Here is a 19,205-nt window from a genome sequence, read left to right as displayed (position 1 = left end):
GAGTTAATATAAAATAATATTTTTCTTATTAATCTCATTAAAAGATAACCTATTGCATAAAGCAAAATGAAGATAATGTAATGTGGGACACATAATATATACAGAAGTGAAATGTATGATAATGACAGAATAAAACACAGAAAATGGAAGCAAACAGATGAAAGTGGACTAGTGTAAGGCTTTTAATCTGTACGCAAAGTGTTGCAATATTATTTAAAGGTAGACCATAATAAATTAAATATGAATATTATAAACATAGAACAACCACTAAAAATAAAATGAAGTATTAGCTAATAAGCCAACAATAAAGATAAAATGGAATGTTATATAATAATTAACATTTTTTAAAGTACTTGAAAAAAATAAAAGAGGAGCGATTATCAGATGCAACAAGTAGAAAAAAATACCATGAAGACAGAATTAAACCCAACCATATCAATAATTACATTAAATCTTAATGCCTTATATATTCCAGTCTAAAGGCAGAGAAAAATAAAAATTCAACACCCTACTCTATACTGTATACACATCATTTAAAATATAAATATACAGGTATGTTTAAAAACTAAATGAAAAGAAAAAATCGTACCAAGTTTGTGTGATGCAAATAAAGTAGTGCTTAGAGGAAAATTCATAAAATTATGGACTATGTCAGAAAGAATAAAGACCTAAAATTAATTATCTAAGTTTCCTTTTCAGGGAGCTGCAAAAAGAAGAGCTAATTTAAACCAGAGAAAACAGAGGCAAGGAGTAATAAAGATAAGAACAAAAATCAATAAAATAGAGAGAGAACAAAAACAATCTAGAAAACCAGTGAAACCAAGAGCTGGTTTGTTAAAAAGATCATTAAAATTGGTAAACTGCTCATTGTACTGATCAGAAAAGAAAAAACAAAGTTACATTACCTATATCAGGTTTAACAGAAGTGACCTACCAAAGATCTTACAGATGTTAAAATAACCATAAGGGACTATTATGAACAACTTTTTGCCAAGAAATTTGTCAATGGAGGTGAAATGTTCAAGTTCCTTAAAAGATACAAACCAAAGCTCACTCAAGATTAGAAAGAAAGAAAGAAACTGAGACTAGTAAAGCAATTGAATTTGTAATTAAAAACATTCCCACAAAAACAAAAACACCTCTAACTTAAATTTACTGGTGAATTCTAACAAACATATAAAGAAGAAATTATGTTAATTGTGTACAGACTTTTTCAGAAAAAAAGAGGTAGAGGGAATTCTTGCCAGCTACTTTTATGAGGCCAATGTTGCTCTGATATCAAAACAGATAAAGACATTACAAGAAAAGAGAAATACAGAATAATATCCCTCATGAATATAGACATATGAATCCTAAACAAAACCTTACTGGATTGACTTCACCATATAAAAAGGATAATAAATCAGCACCAGTGGGGTTTATCCCAGGAAGATAGGTTGGTTAGCCATATAAAATCAATCAATGTAATTCACTGTATTAATACACCACTTTAAGATACAAAAAAAAACATCGTGGATGCAGATAAAAAAATTTTAAAGTTTCTCAAATTAACAAAGGTTATCTCAGAAAAATGTAGTTAAAATACCATAGTTAATGATAAAAGACCAAGTACTTTTCCTCTAAGATCAGGTTTAAGGTAAGTTTACCTTATCACACCACTTCCATTGTACTGGAAATCTTAGCCAGTAATAATAAATAAAAGGTATAAAATTGGAAAGGAATATGTAAAACAGTCAACATGAACAGTCAACATGAACTTCTATGTAGAAAATTCTATGTAATTGTCAAATAAAACTAATATAACTAATATGCAAATATGTAAAGATCACATAATGCAAAGTCAATTTATAAAACTTTATTTCTATATACTACATTGGACAAGTAGAAATTGAAATAAAAATTATTATTTAGAACAACACTCATAAATTTAAAATATTTAGGCAGAAATTTAAGAAAGCATGTATAAGACACACTCTGAAAACTACTAAACATTAACAAACAAATAAGAACTACATAAATGGGGAAATATACCCTGCTCATGTATTAGAATACTCAATATTATTAAGCTATTAATTTTTCCAAAATTGACCTATAGTTTCAATATAATTGTCACAAAAATATTCCACCAGAATTTTTATTTGTAGAGATTGACAATCTGATTATAAGTTTTACAGGGAAGTAAAAGCTATCTAGAATAGCCCAAACAATTTGAAAGGAAATAACAGAGTTGAATATACACAACTTGATTTCAAGACTTAGTATAAAGCCACACATAATTAAAAGTATGGTATTGATATAAAGATGGACACACAGATCAATGAAATAGAACAGATAGTCCAGAAATATGTGTAGTCATTTGATTTTTGATCAATATACCATGGTATTTCAATGGAAAGGGGATGGTCATTTCCCCAAATGATGCTGGAACAATTTCATAGCCCTAAAAAATATAAATAAATTACCTCAATCCTTACCTCACATCACATACAAAAAACTTGTAATGGATCACAGACCCTAATGTAGGAGTTAAAAGTATAAGATATATAGAAGAAAATATTTTTAAAGACATCTTATGACCTTGTGCTAGTCAACACTTAGGACACAAAAGGCTCTAACTATAAAAATATTTTTTTAAAAAATTATTTAGTAAGTTGGACTTTGTCAACATTGACACTTTTCAAAAAGTCAAGCCTTTTTGGAAGTGGGGACTACATTTGCAAGTTGCATATCTGATAAATAACTTGTTTTAAGAATATGTAAAGAACTCATGCAAAACAAGACAGTCAACTCAATGAAAAAAAAATGGCAAAAGATTTGAAATATACACATCATCAAAGAAGATACACAAATAGCAAATAATACACAGAAGGATGCTCAGCGTCTTTAGTCATTAGAAAAACTAAAATGTAAACCATAATAAGATGCCTCTACACATTTCTTACCAAGTGTAAAGTTAAGACTGAAAATATACCAACTTTGGCTGGTAGAAATACAAAATGTTAGAGCCAATTCACAAAAGAATTAGGTAGGTTCTTATTAACTTAAATATGCAGTAACCATAAAACCCAGCAGAGTCATGTGCTAAACGTTTACCCAAGGAAAAAGAAAACATATGTTCACCCAAGACTTGGAGTCAAATGTTCATGTCGACTTTATTCATATTAGCCCCAAACTGAAAACAGGCCAATTCTCCATCAACTAGTGAATAGATAAATTGTGGCACATCTACAGCAAGTAATACTATTTGACAATAAAAAAAACGAACTGCTACATGTAACAACACAAATAAATGTCATAATTATTATACTAAGTGGAAAATACCTAGATATGAAAGTCTACATACTGTATTATTCCATTTATATGAAATTGTAAAAAAGGCAAAACTATAGAGACAGAAAGCGTATAAAGGATGCTATGAGCCAGAGTTAGGGGGAGGGAACTGACTCCAAAGAGGCTTAAGTGTCACTTTTCTATATCATGATTAGGTGGTATTTTCAGGAGTATATACATTTGTCAAAAATCATCAGGTATCTTACAGATATCTTCAAACATGCAAAATGACACATGTACAAAGTTATTCATTGCAAAAAATACAAATTGAAACTATATTGCACAGAATACTGTCATTTGCATGTATTTTTGCATTTATATATTATATTTAAAGTCCCTAGGTTTTTAAAAGAAAAATGAAATTTTTAGCCAATGCTTATGATGGAAAGTGCCAATTATGTGGTATTTAGAGTCAACCTGGATAAAATTATATGGTTCAGGGAAGAATTGCTGGATCGTGTAGCACCGTGGAACTCCAGAATCTGCTTGGACTCTTCAGAATGGGCTGGTGATTATAACCACTCTGACCTCATTGTCTGGGCTTCATGTTCCTCACTGGTATTCTAAGAAGAAAATGACAGCAAATCAAAAGGAAAAAATGATAGTGTGTTTAGTGGTACACATATCATCATTACTACCGTGTTACTCTGTCCTGAACGGCTATAAAAATTCTAAGAAAGTCCCTTTACAAGGGGCTATGGCCATTTATTGTCCCAGAGACTAGATGGAATCAAAGCTTCCCAAGATACAAAAGAGACTTCTAAATATCTAGGGACCTGACACTCATACTCCATAATTGTGGCAAGTACACTTTGACATGGCTGTTCACTGACTCATCATGGACGCCTTAGGGATGTTGCTCTTCAATTAATTACATGCGCCCACAGAGTTCATAGCTATGACGGGAAGCAGTGATACTTCAAATGTTAACATTCCAATGATAGGAAAAAGGCCCATTTTCCCAAAATACTAGACAGGGTCATATATAATGGAAACTGCAAACTTCTAAAAGTGTGTCTGCATATGGGCAAATAGTAAAATAGCATTGAATACACAATGTCTTCAAGCACAGTACACAAGTTTGACAGTGTTATTCTAACTGCTCTAAAATCCTTTTTATCAGATCCATGGCTAACATGCATGGAAAATATGATGACAAATTCGTAGATTACTAAAAGAGAAAAGAAGGCTGTGTAATACAGCGAATTGTTACTTTCAGTCTTTTTTCACAATTCTGTAATGATTGATGGTAATTCAATAGATATTTATCTTTATCTAGTTTTATCTTTAAAACTATCCCAAGTTTACTTATTACTGCTACAGTTTTAAATTGCAGTAGATGAAATATACTAGGACAAATGCATAATTTGGAATAAGACTAAATATTACATTTCGCCCTAATCACATCGTCTCTGTGCCCTGAGCAAATAGCTTAACCTCTCTGACCCTCAATTTTCTCATCTGAAAAAAAAAAAAAAAAAAAAAATGAATCCTATCTTTCGGACTTCCAAGAAATTTAATTTGGAAGATATAAGGGAAATATTTGCATCTACTACAGTTTTCTCAAACTGTAATGCACCCAGGAATCACCTCAGGATTCTGATTCAGAAGCTCTGCATTGGGTGCTGAAATTTTCAAGCTTCCAGATGATCCCAGCGCTACTATTCTATTATTGCTGATGTTATCTGGAAGCTGGTTTATAATGCAAAATCTCATGTTCCACCCTATGCCTACTGAATTTCAATCTTCCTTGTAACAGGATCTCCAGGTAATTTTTATGAACTTCAAAATCTGAATAACATTGATGTAGCAGTAGATCTTGCTTATTGCTGATATGCAGTCTAAAATATTAATAAGTTTTTAATCATCGCAGGAAAAGTGTGTAGAATATAAATGAATACAATATGATTTTTCCTATTCAAAATCTGATTTTGAATTATATTTCCCAGGTGTCACCAGAAGCTAAAAAGTGGTCTTGCCCCAGGTCAGGTTTCTACTCCCTGACAACCTCTCAATTAGCTGCTGTTTTAATGAAATTCTGCATTGTCAAAAGCCTTTTTTCATCATTTTCTTCACCAAATCTCAAGTTTTAAGTATTTTATATAGAAACTATATTTACTAACTAATATCCAACCCTGCTCTGCCCATTCCAGTGGCTGCCAGATGGCTGGTTTTCTTTGTGATTGTGGGCTGTTGGTTTTCAAGGAGAGGAGGGTAAGATTAGAGCAAGTTAAAATGCCACAGACCTTGCTGCTCTTACTGACATTCCGCCATTTTTCTTAAGTAAACACTCTCCAGATTGCATCAAGCCATTAGTTAATTTACAGGATTCCAAAATAGTTGATTCTGGAAATTTTTGCTAGTTGCTTATATGGGGAAGAGGATTTTTGGAGGTCTTCACTACACCATTCTGGCTGATGTCACTTAAAATGCCCTAAAGCTTTTGAATGGCAAACAAACGTCTTATGGATTTCATTATCTTGATACATTAGAGAAACCATGCATCCACCCTGATTGTATCGGGTTCCATTTACAGATACCACTAAAGTATCTTGATAGTTTGAGGCAATTATTAGTTGAGAGGTCACAGTGACCTCCTCTTAAGAAATATTTCTCAGAATTAAATGTCAAATTTGTAATAAATATTGTATTATGATTAAGAGCCCAGGTTTTTAATGATTAACTGTGGGATCAAGCCCTGGGTCTGGTCCTTAACATGTAACCTTAATCAAGTTACTGAACCTTTATAATACAGTGATAATAACAATATATATGTATAGATTTGTTTCAAAATTCAATTAAATTACAAGAGCAAAGTGCTTGACACAGTTCATGGCACAGAGTAAATGCTCAAGTTCTTTTAGCTTCTATTGCTGTTATCATAGTTAAAAATATGGTTTGGTACTGCTGAATTTTCACTTGAATATGTTTCTTTAAGAGTCACATTGAAATAGAAATAAATAAAAACTGTCTCACTCATGCTACTTTATGTTCTATGCAATTATAGGCACCGTGGTGGTCCAGCAGTTGATGTCAATGATGATTAGCAAACATGATTGCCTCTTTCCCAAAGATGCAGAACTACAAAGCAAACCCCAAGATGGAGTGAGCAACAACAACAATGAAATTCAAAAGAAAGCCACCACGGGGCAGTTACAGAACAAGGAGAACAATAACACCAAGAACAGCCCTGGTAGGCAGTGCTCCTGGGACAAGTCTGAGTCTCCCCAGAGAAGCAGCATGGACAATGGATCCCCCACAGCTCTATCAGGCAGCAAAACCAACAGCCCAAGGAACAGCGTTCACAAGCTAGATGTGTCTAGAAGCCCCCCTCTCATGGTCAAAAAGAACCCAGCCTTTAATAAGGGTAGTGGGATAGTTACCAATGGGTCCTTCAGCAGCAGTAATGCAGAAGGTCTTGAGAAAGCGCAAACCACCCCCAATGGAAGCCTACAGTCTAGAAGGACCTCTTCACTGAAGGGATCTGGTACCAAAATGGGCACGCACAGTGTACAGAATGGAACGGTGCGCATGGGCATTTTGAACAGCGACACACACGGGAACCCTGCAAATGGACGAAACATGAGCTGGCTGCCAAATGGCTATGTGACCCTGAGGGATAACAAGCAGAAAGAACAAGCTGGAGAGTCAGGCCAGCACAACAGACTGTCCACCTACGATAACGTCCATCAACAGTTCTCCATGATGAACCTTGATGACAAGCAGAGCATCGACAGCGCCACCTGGTCCACTTCCTCCTGTGAAATCTCCCTCCCTGAGAACTCCAACTCCTGTCGCTCTTCCACCACCACCTGTCCAGAGCAAGACTTTTATGGGGGGAACTTTGAGGACCCTGTTTTGGATGGGCCCCCACAGGAAGACCTTTCCCACCCCAGGGACTATGAAAGCAAAAGTGACCATAGGAGTGTGGGAGGTCGAAGTAGTCGTGCCACCAGCAGCAGTGACAACAGTGAGACATTTGTTGGTAACAGCAGCAGCAACCACAGTGCACTGCACAGTTTAGTTTCCAGCCTGAAACAGGAAATGACCAAACAGAAGATAGAGTATGAGTCCAGGATAAAGAGGTGAGGAAAATCTGGAGGTCGTAACTACCAGAGAGGGTTCAGTAGCCTCCTACTGTGGGATGGGATCACACTGAGGGTGACATATGCTGGCTCCAAAGTCAAACAAACCCAAGTTCACTCCACCATTTATGAGCTTTGTGACTTTGTGCAAGTTAGCTTCATCTCTGTGAGCTTTGATTCCCTAATGTAAACAATTTAAATACTAGTAGTATCTACCTCAAAAGCACATAAGAAGTGACTGAATATTTTCCTGGTACAGAATAGGCTCAAAAATATCATCTTTGATTATTATTAAATAGATAGATTTGCATTAGAGGGTTGGAAGGAGAGGGGCTGTGAGGAGATGGACAGAGCGTTAGGAGGCTGTTAGTTTTCACTAACAAGAGAAGGATGAAACTAGGGTAAAAATAAAAGTAGAAGTAAATAAACCTCCATGTTTATTCTTTCAATCATTGAATGTTGAGAGAGTGACTTCTATCTGCCAGTCTATGTTCCAGACCCTGAGGATTCAGATGAGCTCAGAGAGGCCATAAGAGCCAGGTGACAGAGGATTGACAGGCTCATTTTCAGCCTTTGACTTTTACTCTGAGATAGAAATCCATGGAGATTTTTGAGAAGAGGGGTGACGTGAAGTGTGTTCACATGAACATTGGAAGACTGAGCCTAAATGAGGAAGAAAAACTACGATTTATAAAGAGGCAATTATGCTAAAACCTAATTATATCAATGTGCATCTTCTCATAAAGTGATCAAAGTAGGAGTAGCTATTCTAGCAGTCTTAGTCCCAGTTTCAGGCTGTGTGATTTGGGCAACCCTTCCTCCATGGTGTGCTAGGATCCTCAGTCAGTTGTTATGGTGGCTTTAATTTACCTTAGCATGTTTCCTATTCATTTATCAGTTATCAGACAAAAAGATAACATACTTTCAGAAGCTATGGCAAAATAAATACTAAAAAATAGTACTTATAAATGAGATTGAAAAATTACTTCCATGGAAAGTATTCTTTTGGTAAATTTCACCGAGTGGAGTTCTGGTTTGAATTTTTCTATACAATGCAGAATGACAGGAGATTTAAATAAAAATATAGGGTCATCATCTTAAAGGGTTACTATTCTTTCTGAATGTAGTTTTTGGAACCACTATGTATTGGAATTCTGAATTACTGCTAATCCATGATGATAAATTAGCATTTCACACTGGGAAGCTTATATTTTGAGGCAAGGGGTCACACCTTAAATGTAGGAGAAAAAGAAAAAAGTTATCATTATGAATTTGCTGATGGATACATTCATTTCTGAGGATGTTGCCGATGCATATTTGTTCTGAGATCTATGGTATATTTCAGAAATTTTGATAAGCTGATAGAACCTCCCAATAGAGGTCATCTCAATGGGCCATTTCACTGTCACATTCTTACCCTCGTGACAGGTCAAGGGAGAGGTCTGCAGTAGGGTAGGGTGGGGGACCGCTCGTGGCCTAGCCATGAAATTATAGAAAGTTAACTGTTCTGGCTAAATTTTGATCATTTCTGTTTAGAGTTATTCATTTTTCTTTAAATTCCTTTGTAACTTTACCCCACAAGCATTGAAGGTGGATGGATGGATAGATAGGTAGGTAGATGGATAGACAGATGATAGATGATTGATAATATTTTACTTTGTTTAATTATCAATGAGATATATGTTAAATTCCTTTATAGCTTTACCCCACAGGTATTAAGGGTGGATGGATGGATGGATAGATGGATAGATAGTAGGTAAATAAATAGGAGGTAGGTAGACAGATAGATAATATTTTAATTATCAATCAATGAGATATATGGTTTTTAGTTTTGAAAGATGTGTTCTTTTTCCCTCTCCAAATTGGTTTCTTTTTCTTTCTTTTCTTTCTTTCTTTTTTCTTTTTTCTTTTTTCTTTTATTTATTTATTTATTTATTTATTTATTTAGAGACAGAGTCTCACTCTGTAGCCCAGGCTGGAGAGTGCTATGATGCAGTCTTGGCTCACTGCAACCTCTGCCTCCCAGGTTGAAGTGATTCTCCTGACTCAGCCTCCTGAGTAGCTAGGATTACAGATGTGTGCCACCATGCCTGGCTAATTTTTTTTTTCCTTGTGGAGATGGGGGTTACACCATGTTGGCTGGGCTTGTCTTGAGCTCTTGACCTCAAATGATCCACCCACCTCAGCCTCCCAAAGGGCTGGGATTACAGGCGTGAACCACTGTACTCAGCCAATTTCTAACTTAATTTTCTTAGAAAATATTGTATTGTGATCAGAGACGTTCATCTGAATGATATTAATCATTTGGTCTATTAAACTATTCCCTTATTACTGGATTGGGATTCTATATATGACCAAGAGCTCAAGTCTGTTAATCAGGCTATTCAAAGCTTCTACATTTCTCCTCATTTTTATCAGCTAGATCTATAATTTTTGAGAAAGATATTTAAAAATTTCTTAGCAGTATTCTGAGTTTATCAGTTTCTTTTTATAACTTCGTCATATTTTATATTGAACAATTTGAGACTACTACTAGGTGCATGGAAGTTTAGAGTTATTCATACCTCCCTGAAGAATTGATCCTTTTATCATTCATTAGTGCTTATTTTTCATTATAATAATGCTTTTTACCTTAAAGTCCGTTTTTTTCTGATATTAATATTGTCATACCATCTTCCTTTGATTAGTAACTTCCTGATATGTCTTTTCCCTTATTTAACTTTCAAACTTTGTTTCATCACTTGATCTAACAACTTACATCTTTACAATTCTGGAATTTTTTTTCATCATCTTTTTGTCTATTTCATCTCCCCACCTTCTCAATTTTCTCTTTCCAGAACCCTTATTAAGATATGTTTGACCTTGTTAATCTGTCCTCCTTCTTTGTTAACTTCTTTTTCCCCATATTAAATTTCTATAATTATCATTTTTGAGGCATTCTAGGTAACTTTTCTCAGACCTGGTTTGTAGCTTACTAATACTCTGATGTGCTAATTCCATTCTGATACTTCCCCAGGCCCATGATTAGAGATTTTGTAGTCTCTTCTTCATAAAAACAGTTGATGTTCCAAGCTCTCAGTTAAATTACTTGTAGTTTTCTGCCTGCTTAATACTGGAGGCCTCATCTTCTGTCCTCATGTGAAAAAGGATATCCTAGCCCCAAGCTCTGTGGCCTCTATCCAAGACTAATAGCCCTCGTGTGCTTCTACTTGTTGTTCTATATTTCAGTTTCTTCCTTGGTTCTGATACCTGGAGCCGCTCTTTTATTTTAACCTTGATTATGTATTTTTAAAATATATTTCTTAAAAATTTTCCAGCACTTTTAAATGTTTACGTTGGGAGGAATTTCTTCTGTATTCAACTTAGTCCTTTTCATTCCTGGAAGTTTCACACAAGCACCTGATACATGCAAATGTGTCAATATATTGTTTTGTAACGGTTGTCTTTCTCAGTATTTCAACTTCAAGTTCTTCCAACATTTTGGCTCTAAAATAGCTTTGGAAAGCAAAGAGAATACATTGTAGAATAATTCTGAGTGGCAACCAGCATAGTACCAAATTTTCAGGTAAAAATATGGTCATATGTTTAAAATAGCCTTCTAAATGATGTAAGATTACAAAATATGAAGTATTATATTTTTAAAATTCTAGTTGCTTACAAAGAGAAGGAAGATTAATTTTTAAATGTTCTTATTATCTGGGTGAAATATGAACACGTGGGGATCAAATTTTTCAAAGTAGAAATATAATTGAGATTTTAATTTTAAAATTGTTATTAAAATAATCAGATTTCTGAGAGCTACACGTGCATTAATCTTTCAAATTTCGCTGGCTTGGTAAATTTGAATGAGTCCCACAGGACTTTTGCTCAGAACAGGAGAAATTAAAAAGTCAGCCATGACCAAAATACACCTCTTTTGAATAATGTATGTGTAAGATTTGGATCCTAGTGGTTATGGAGAAAACAGTCTCTGTTTTTAAAGACGTTACTGTGAATTCTACAATTATCCAAAAGCTATTAATACAGCTGTACAAAACAACTATCAATTTATACAGATATAAACTACCTATGTCCTAAGCTATATTAATAACTTGGGAAGCAGTGAGAATTGGGGATAGCAAGGAATGGGCTTTATTTTTACAAAATATAAGATGCAGTGCTTATTTAACACGTGTGATCTTTACCTCTCGTATCAATGTAAGCTCACTACTCTGGGTACTCTTTTACAAGATGGGACTCTATATGCTTCCAAAAACCCCATTCTTAGCGGTGAACTTAACCAACAATGACATTTTCCTGTCACTATTTTTCCTTTTATAGAAAGCAAATGTTATGGCCCCCTGTTTTGTTTTGTTTTGTTTTGTTTTTTCAACTTTATCAGACTTCCCCGCTGCATTTAGTATAGTCAAGTTTACAATTTAACGTCCAGGAAGCTTTCTGTCTCTTCTCTCCAGCATGTGTCACTCGTTTCTCTGTGCTGGCATTCACTTATTTTCTATTAAATGACAGCTGCTTACAAGAGAGGCCTTGGGACTAATTACTAAACTGACAGTAAATCGTCTTAGCAAATAGTAAAATAATAAAACAAAATTACATCTTTTAAATCATTGAAAGGGCTTTATTCCAATTTCCTAAGCATCATAGAGTTTAGAAAATATTTGTATGCCTCTTGCATTTCAAGTGAATAAAATCACTTTATCTCTTACTCTTGCCTCCCCGCCCGCCCCCCTCCCACCCCCACCCCCACATCCTCTGTAGCTTAGAACAGCGAAACTTGACTTTGGAAACAGAAATGATGAGCCTCCATGATGAACTGGATCAGGAGAGGAAAAAGTTCACAATGATAGAAATAAAAATGCGAAATGCCGAGCGAGCAAAAGAAGATGCTGAGAAAAGAAATGACATGCTACAGAAAGAAATGGAGCAGTTTTTTTCCACATTTGGAGAACTGACAGTGGAACCCAGGAGAACCGAGAGAGGAAACACAATATGGATCCAGTGAGCCTGCTTTCGCCTGCCGTCTCCAATGGCTCTGGCAAGGACTCCAGGGATTCTGGTGGGATATGACTTAGAACCAGGTGGCTGGTCACCTGGATGTACAGAAGTCTAACTGGTGAAGGACTATCATTTACAGACATTAACCATCCATATCTGCAATGTGTACCAAAGTTATGTCATGCCCCATAATGCTACTGTCAAGTGTTACAACTGGATATGTGTATATAGAGTAGTTTTTCAAAAGTCAACTAAAAATGAGAAGCATATTTCAAGAATTATTTTATTGCAAGTCTTGTATTTAAAATGTTAAATCAATATGTTGTTGCAATTTAGCTTGCTTTCAAGCTTCACCCCTTGCACTTAACATAAGCTATTTTTGGCATTGTGTTATCATCAGCTTATTTTATAGATCAATATTTTTATTTCCCTTTTTGCTGAGGAAATGAAGATAAGCAAAAATATAAATATATATATATAAAAATATATGAGTTATTAAAATCAGAAGAATACTTCGTGGCTGTGCTGTTTGTGCCAATAGACTTTGTCATGACCAAAAAGAGAAATGTAAATACTTTTTTTATAAAAATACAGTCGAATCACCAGGAACCTTTGAGCTGCTTTTAAAATTCTTCCCCTGGCATCACTCAGTTTTGCCTTTGCCAGACGATTTGACATAGGAACTTTGAGACTCCATGAGAAAGTCCCTTTCTGAGGCCCACTGTCTACCTTGCCAGATCCTTGGTGTGCATCACCAATGCAGGATGCTCCTTAGAGAAGAAAAAAATGGTAAACAATGGCGTTTAACCATTCAGGCTTTGAATTACTCTGTCATTCTGGACTAAATCTCTTTAACTGCTGGATAGCTGTAGAGGAATTCTTCCTGCTACTTAGGAATTGGGAAACAATGCTTGCTAAACCATGCCCACGTGAGCACCTGTCTCCCACTCAAACCTCTCCCACCTCCCAACAATGGCACTTTAGAATACCAGCAGTGAAATGGTATTACTGTTTCCCTCTGAGTGAAACTGCTAGAGTATGTGTCATGTAGTGACATTTTTTTCTCACTCAGGCTATTGCCATCTGGGATTCTCTCCCTACTACAGTTGGCAAAGTTGGTTTGCAGCAAGAAGCTGGTGGGAGGGGGCCAGGGTGCAGGAGGAGAAGAAGAAAAGTTTGGAAGGAACAAACTGTTTTGCTTCTAATTTTGACAGTATCAGTGTTTCCTGTTGAAAATATACAATAATTTTAAAAGATGAATGCCTAAAGTTCCAATTTTGGCAAATATGGGAACCTCAGCAATGCTAATTTTCTAGAAAAACTCAGGGCTCTTTGGAGCTAGAGTTTTGGGAGAACAGTTCTTCACAATAAGACAATGGTTTTGAGAAGCCAGGCAAATAATCTTTCTCATAGTAGAACAGAAAGTTACAAAAGTCAAAATAAGAAATAAAGACTGCATACTCGAGTTTATGGGGTTTGCGTTGTTTGAAGGTTGAATGCTTGCATGTGCTTATTTATTTTCAAGAGGGAAAGTGGTCTGTACTGTTGTCATCCTTGCCACTGTCTTGCTTTTATTTTTACCCTCCCACTGAGCAAGTGTCTGTGGTCCTATGGTATCAACCAGTACCTTTATAGCAATAACTTCTTTAATTCCCTTTTCTCTGTCTTTCAATTATTTAACCAGTTACTTCCACCTGGAAACACGATAGGAAATTCAAACTCAAAATGTGAAAATTGATCTTAATAACTCTCCCTTCATATCTTTTCACCTATTTCTAGTCCTTATCATAGTTGATAAAAACTTCAGACTCATCCAGAAAGCTATATGATGTACTAGTAAAACACAAAGATATTCATTCAAACTGCTTGGATTCCAGTGGTCTACAATTTGCCAGCTGTTACTACTGAACCTTCCATGCATAACTTATTTTTCCTCTGTGCAATTGGAATAATAAAAATAATACTCCCATAGAGTTGTTATGTGGTCTTAATGAGATAGCTTGGGTTAGGCTGAGCACAGCTGCTAGTAAAATACAAAAAGGACTCCATAAATGTTAACTCATATTTTTTCCTTTTCTTTCTTTTTTTTTTTTTTTTTTTTGAGACAGTCTCACTCTCTCATTCTATCACCCAGTCTTGAGTGCAGTGGTGTGATCATGGTTCACTGCAGCCTTGACCTCCCTAGGCTCAGGTGATCCTCCCACCTCATCCTCCCAAGTAGCTGGAACTACAGGCATATGCCACCATGCCCAGCTAATTTTTGTATTTTTTTGTAGAGACAGGGTTTCACCATATTGCCCAGGCTGGTCTCAAATGCCTGGGCTGAAGCTATCTGCCCCACTCAGCCTCCCAAAAGTTATGCAGGATGCATGGCAATGACGGGTCACTTAATTTGTCTGGGACTACAAGCGCGAGCCACCGCGCCCAGCCAACTCATATTTTTCTTTTCTACCTCATTCTTCACTCATAAATTTGCTCACCAGCTAGTCTGTTCCACTCATCTTTGCCTTTTTAATCTGCTCTCTTTAACCACTTTTCCCTTACCTTTTGATGAAGGCATCCTACCCAGCGCCTTTTGTTCCAGCATCTCTCCTGGACTTTTGTCCTTTGCAGGTTACCTTTTTGAAATTATTCGTTTGACCAAAGCTTGATCTTGCTAATTACATATGATGACTGTCACTTGCCCAGGACAAAGCCCTTCACATAGTGTAAAAGGCCCTACCTCCAGTTTCATTCTTGTCTCCTACCACTTCACACCGCACCTGCCATACCATTTCATGCCTCTAGAACTTTCCACTTGCTATTGCTGTGTCCTTCTTGATGCCTTCCTTCTAGCTGGCACACTCCAAACATCCTTTAAGAGCCAAATCAATGTCAGTTTCCTCATGAAGCTTCCCAGAATCTCAAAGCAGTGTTAGTTGCTTTTTGTGCCCCAATTTGCATATATATCTTTCTGTCTTTCCCACATTGGATTATTTTCTTCACCAAATAATAAACAATTTAGGAGGGTGAGTGGTGAAGTGGAAATAACAGAAAATTGGGAGCCATTCAAACCTAAATCTGCCTCTCAACATGCCTTATGCAAGATACGTGGCAATACCATGTAACTTGACTTGTCTGATCTCATCTACAAGCTGGAGATAATAACGCCAACAAAGTAGGGATGTTGCCGTGGTTAATGGTGGTATGTAATATGCTTATCCCAGTGCCTGTCACTTTGCTCCATTGATAACTCCATTGATAACTCCATTGATAAATGGAGCTTCGTAAGAGGCCAGGATTGTATCTTCTTGCTCTTAAATCCCTTCATGCCTTATGCCAAAGAGACTGCCAGCACAGTGAGTTTGCAGTAATTTTTGGGAATGCAATGCACACAAACACACACATATGTTATGTGGCCTGTAATATTTGAGGGATGATATTGTCAATTTTAATTGTCAATTTCAGTGATGATGGCACTAATCAATGGATACCACGAGCAGCATGTTCATCTGGATTTCCATTAGTTAAACAAAAAGCCTAGACAATATTAATTGTAATTAACATAAGAATAAATTGGAAATCAATAAGGATACAAAGTAGTTAGGTAATATCAAGATTTCATTTGCTGCAGCCTGTATGTGCCTCTTAAAACTATTTAGGTAATTAAAATGAATCTTAAGTTATAAACTCAGGATAAAGGATTTGCTTGCAGATGTGGAGCCTACTGTGTTAGCATCGCTATTCAAACTAGATGTCTGGGTATCCTTTGGAGAACATTTAAGACCGAATTACCTATGATGTCAGTTCCGCTGAAACATGATTTTACATGTAACATTATGAAATGACTAAAAACTCTAAGTAGAGTTTAAGTAATTATTCCCATTGATTCTCAAGCTGGGATGTCCTTCAAAAAATCATTCCCAGGCTGGGTAGTTTATATTATTGATATAATTACAACATCTTGAGGATTCAGGAGAGCATTAAAGAATGTGATGCTTTCCACAAACCCCAGTGTTCCTTACACTGCAGAGCTGCACTCTGATTAGAGTACCACATGCATGAGTTTTGGAATCTAAGACCAGGGTTCAAACCCCGCTCTGCCACCTCATAGCTTTATGAACTTAAGTTATGTAATATATATAAGCCTAAATTTGTTTTTTTTTTTTCTGGAAGTAGGGTTAATAGTTCCTCCCTTATCATATTTTTATGAGGAATGTAGTACAGTAGATGAAGGGATTAGCAGAGTGCCTGGGACATGGTAAATGCTCACTAAATAGAAACTATCAGCCCTCAAATTATTTCTATTGAAAGAGTGTTTCAGCTTCTAAGGAACATAGCAAGGCTCTGGCCTCAGGGATTTGACCAGCAGTAAAAGTATCATGGTCACCAGCACAGGATATAATTATATCTTGGTCTCAGAGACTCTTAAGTTCATCTGTTCCCAGATAATCTACCAGGGATTGATGGCAAGGAAAGTAACCCAAACCACTCTTTCTTTCTGAGATGGTGCAATTACATCCATGATCTGAAAATCATGTCTAAACAACTACGTATAACTGTCCTTCATCAACTCTATGCATGTCTACACTGAAGATGATGTTGGGTGTTAAAGGTGTCGGATAAAATACAATGAATGTTTCTAAGGGCTATGATGACTAAACTGAGTGCTATGAACTAGGTCCTCCTGGGTACATAAATTTAGTTATTGTCACGTTATATGATGTGCTATAGAAGAAACTAAAGAGACCATAAAGGTGAAGCTGAGGAGAGCACTGCAGAGCCATGACTTTGGTGTGAGTCCTGAAAGACGAGTAGGAAGTCATGAGACAGAGCTGCAGTTTCTGTAAGGGGCCTTCCTAGCCTATGGAACAGCATGGCAAATGTGCCTTCATGGCAGACCCTAGGGAGTCTTTTCAATAAAATAAGCATGACCTACCCAGTTCATGCCATCAAGATGGCATTGTGCATAACACTTTAGCAGCACACCATGAGACCTGAAAACACTTAGTACCCACGTGGCTTCTACTCTCTTATTCAAAGAAAGCATCCAGAGCTGGAAACATTTTGCCTTGTTTGAACTCACAAACTACAGGAAAGGAGTGCTGGAACTGTGGGTCCCAAAGGTCTGTTTCATTATTCTCTTAGTAGTCTTCTTAACTGCACAAGTGGGGAATGAGTTGCAAGTTAGAACTGCCCAGCTTAAGGGCATCTTGCTCTGAAGTGACTTGGAGAACTAACAGTTCCCCAGGCAGCTAAAATCTACTGAAACTACTGTAGATCTTTGAGTAAAAAGTTTAGCTGATGAAAAGTGTGGTTTTTAAAGCACCATTTGTGGCTCAGGTCCAGGGCTGAATGATACTCTTTATTTATGAACTTCTGTATAGCTGCTGTCTGTATGGCCTCTTGAGGGATAAGCCACAGTGAGGCAGCCTTTTCTTAAGTAGAAAGTAAGGGCAACAGGAGAACACTGAATTGTTAAGGGGCAAACCAAACTGGCATCATTTTCTTTGAGCAAAACTGTCTCTTACCTCTGTGGGAGGCCCTGATCATCCCACCCGTTCTTGTGAATAGAGGACGTCCATCCCAGCGCTCTCTTCTCCACACTCCCATTCCCTGTTCCCTGCCCCCTCATGATTCACTAGATTAATTATGCACCACACTGAAGTGATCCCCAGGGTCATGCCATCTTGCTCTCATCGCTGGTTACCTGTTGCCAAAATAGTCCAAGTTCCCATGCCATTTTTCCTTCATCTATTTGCTTATCCCCATATTGCCCAGTGTATTCTCTCATTTGCTTCTATCTCCAATGCGTTCCCCCTGCCTAAGACTTTTCCATTATCCCCTCTAGATCTTACAGCTGTCATCACCTATGTCCTCTTCTCTGAATAATGGTTGCCTCCTGAAGACGCCACTTTCCCTGCAGACCTCTCTCTCAAGCCCAGCTGTTTTCCTCTCCTGCAACCTGCATATTATTGGCCTGAAGGGGAAACAGACCTTGCTTTGCTATTTGCAGCTACTTTCAGACCTTTGATCCTTCTTCCTCTCTAATGACCTTCTTACAAGCACATCTCTCCTTATCATTGACTGAATATTCTAGCACCTAACCCATTCACCCTCCCCACTCATACTCCATTCACCATCTTGGCCATTCAGTTCCTTGATGACTTTTGAAAATCTTGTTCTGCCACTGCCTGAACATCAGCCACCACACTCATGGTTATACCACGTACTGTGTCATGACTAATTGCGGGCATCGCCAACAGTTCCATTTCAAGCATGCCACGCTGTGGTCATCTCTTCTTCTCTCTCTAGTCACTACCCTTACTTAGCACCATCACTCCAACTTGGTAAGTTTTCACTGACTGTCATCCCCCATTTCATTACTCTCCTCCTTGACCGGCTTAGCTTCTGTGGTTCCTTGTCATGATTATTCTCTTGCCCCCATGCCCAAATCCCATTATCTACTCACCCAGCACTGTGCTACTCATTTGAGAATTAAAAATAAACAAAATGCAACTCTATAAAACTAAAACTAGTCTTTTCTTACTCTTAACCTGTGCCTAAAAGAACTAAACATGACTGTAGGACAAAAGACCACCATGTTGACCTGTGTTCCTTTGTATTTATATAACGATGGCTCACATGGTTTTCATTACTGTCCAGTAACTTATTTTCACAGTTTCCAAGGTCAATTTCACACTTCTCAAACTTCCATAAACTCTTCTCTTCATTCTCAACTGACAATCTTACTTCTATTTTTACTGAGACAAAAAAACCACAAGAGTACGTACTTATGCCCATCACATCACCATA

The 19,205-nt window shown here is 36.8% G+C and overlaps 1 protein-coding gene across 7 annotated transcripts in view; it reads left to right on the top strand.

Moving 5' to 3' along the window:
• Positions 1–18,241, top strand: part of LOC105479670 (Rho GTPase activating protein 24) — a 531,861-nt gene extending 513,620 nt beyond the window's left edge. For all 7 annotated transcript variants that reach the window (XM_071092610.1, XM_071092608.1, XM_071092611.1 and 4 more), the window contains 2 exons: positions 6,338–7,415; positions 12,174–18,241. In XM_071092610.1, the coding sequence (XP_070948711.1) occupies positions 6,338–7,415; positions 12,174–12,417 (1,322 nt within the window). In that variant the 3' untranslated portion in view covers positions 12,418–18,241. The remainder of the gene's footprint in view (positions 1–6,337; positions 7,416–12,173) is intronic.
• Positions 18,242–19,205: the final 964 nt, after the last annotated feature.

Source organism: Macaca nemestrina, chromosome 3 (assembly GCF_043159975.1).
Source record: "Macaca nemestrina isolate mMacNem1 chromosome 3, mMacNem.hap1, whole genome shotgun sequence".
NCBI lineage: Eukaryota > Metazoa > Chordata > Mammalia > Primates > Cercopithecidae > Macaca > Macaca nemestrina.
This window is presented reverse-complemented; position numbering and strand designations above follow the sequence as displayed.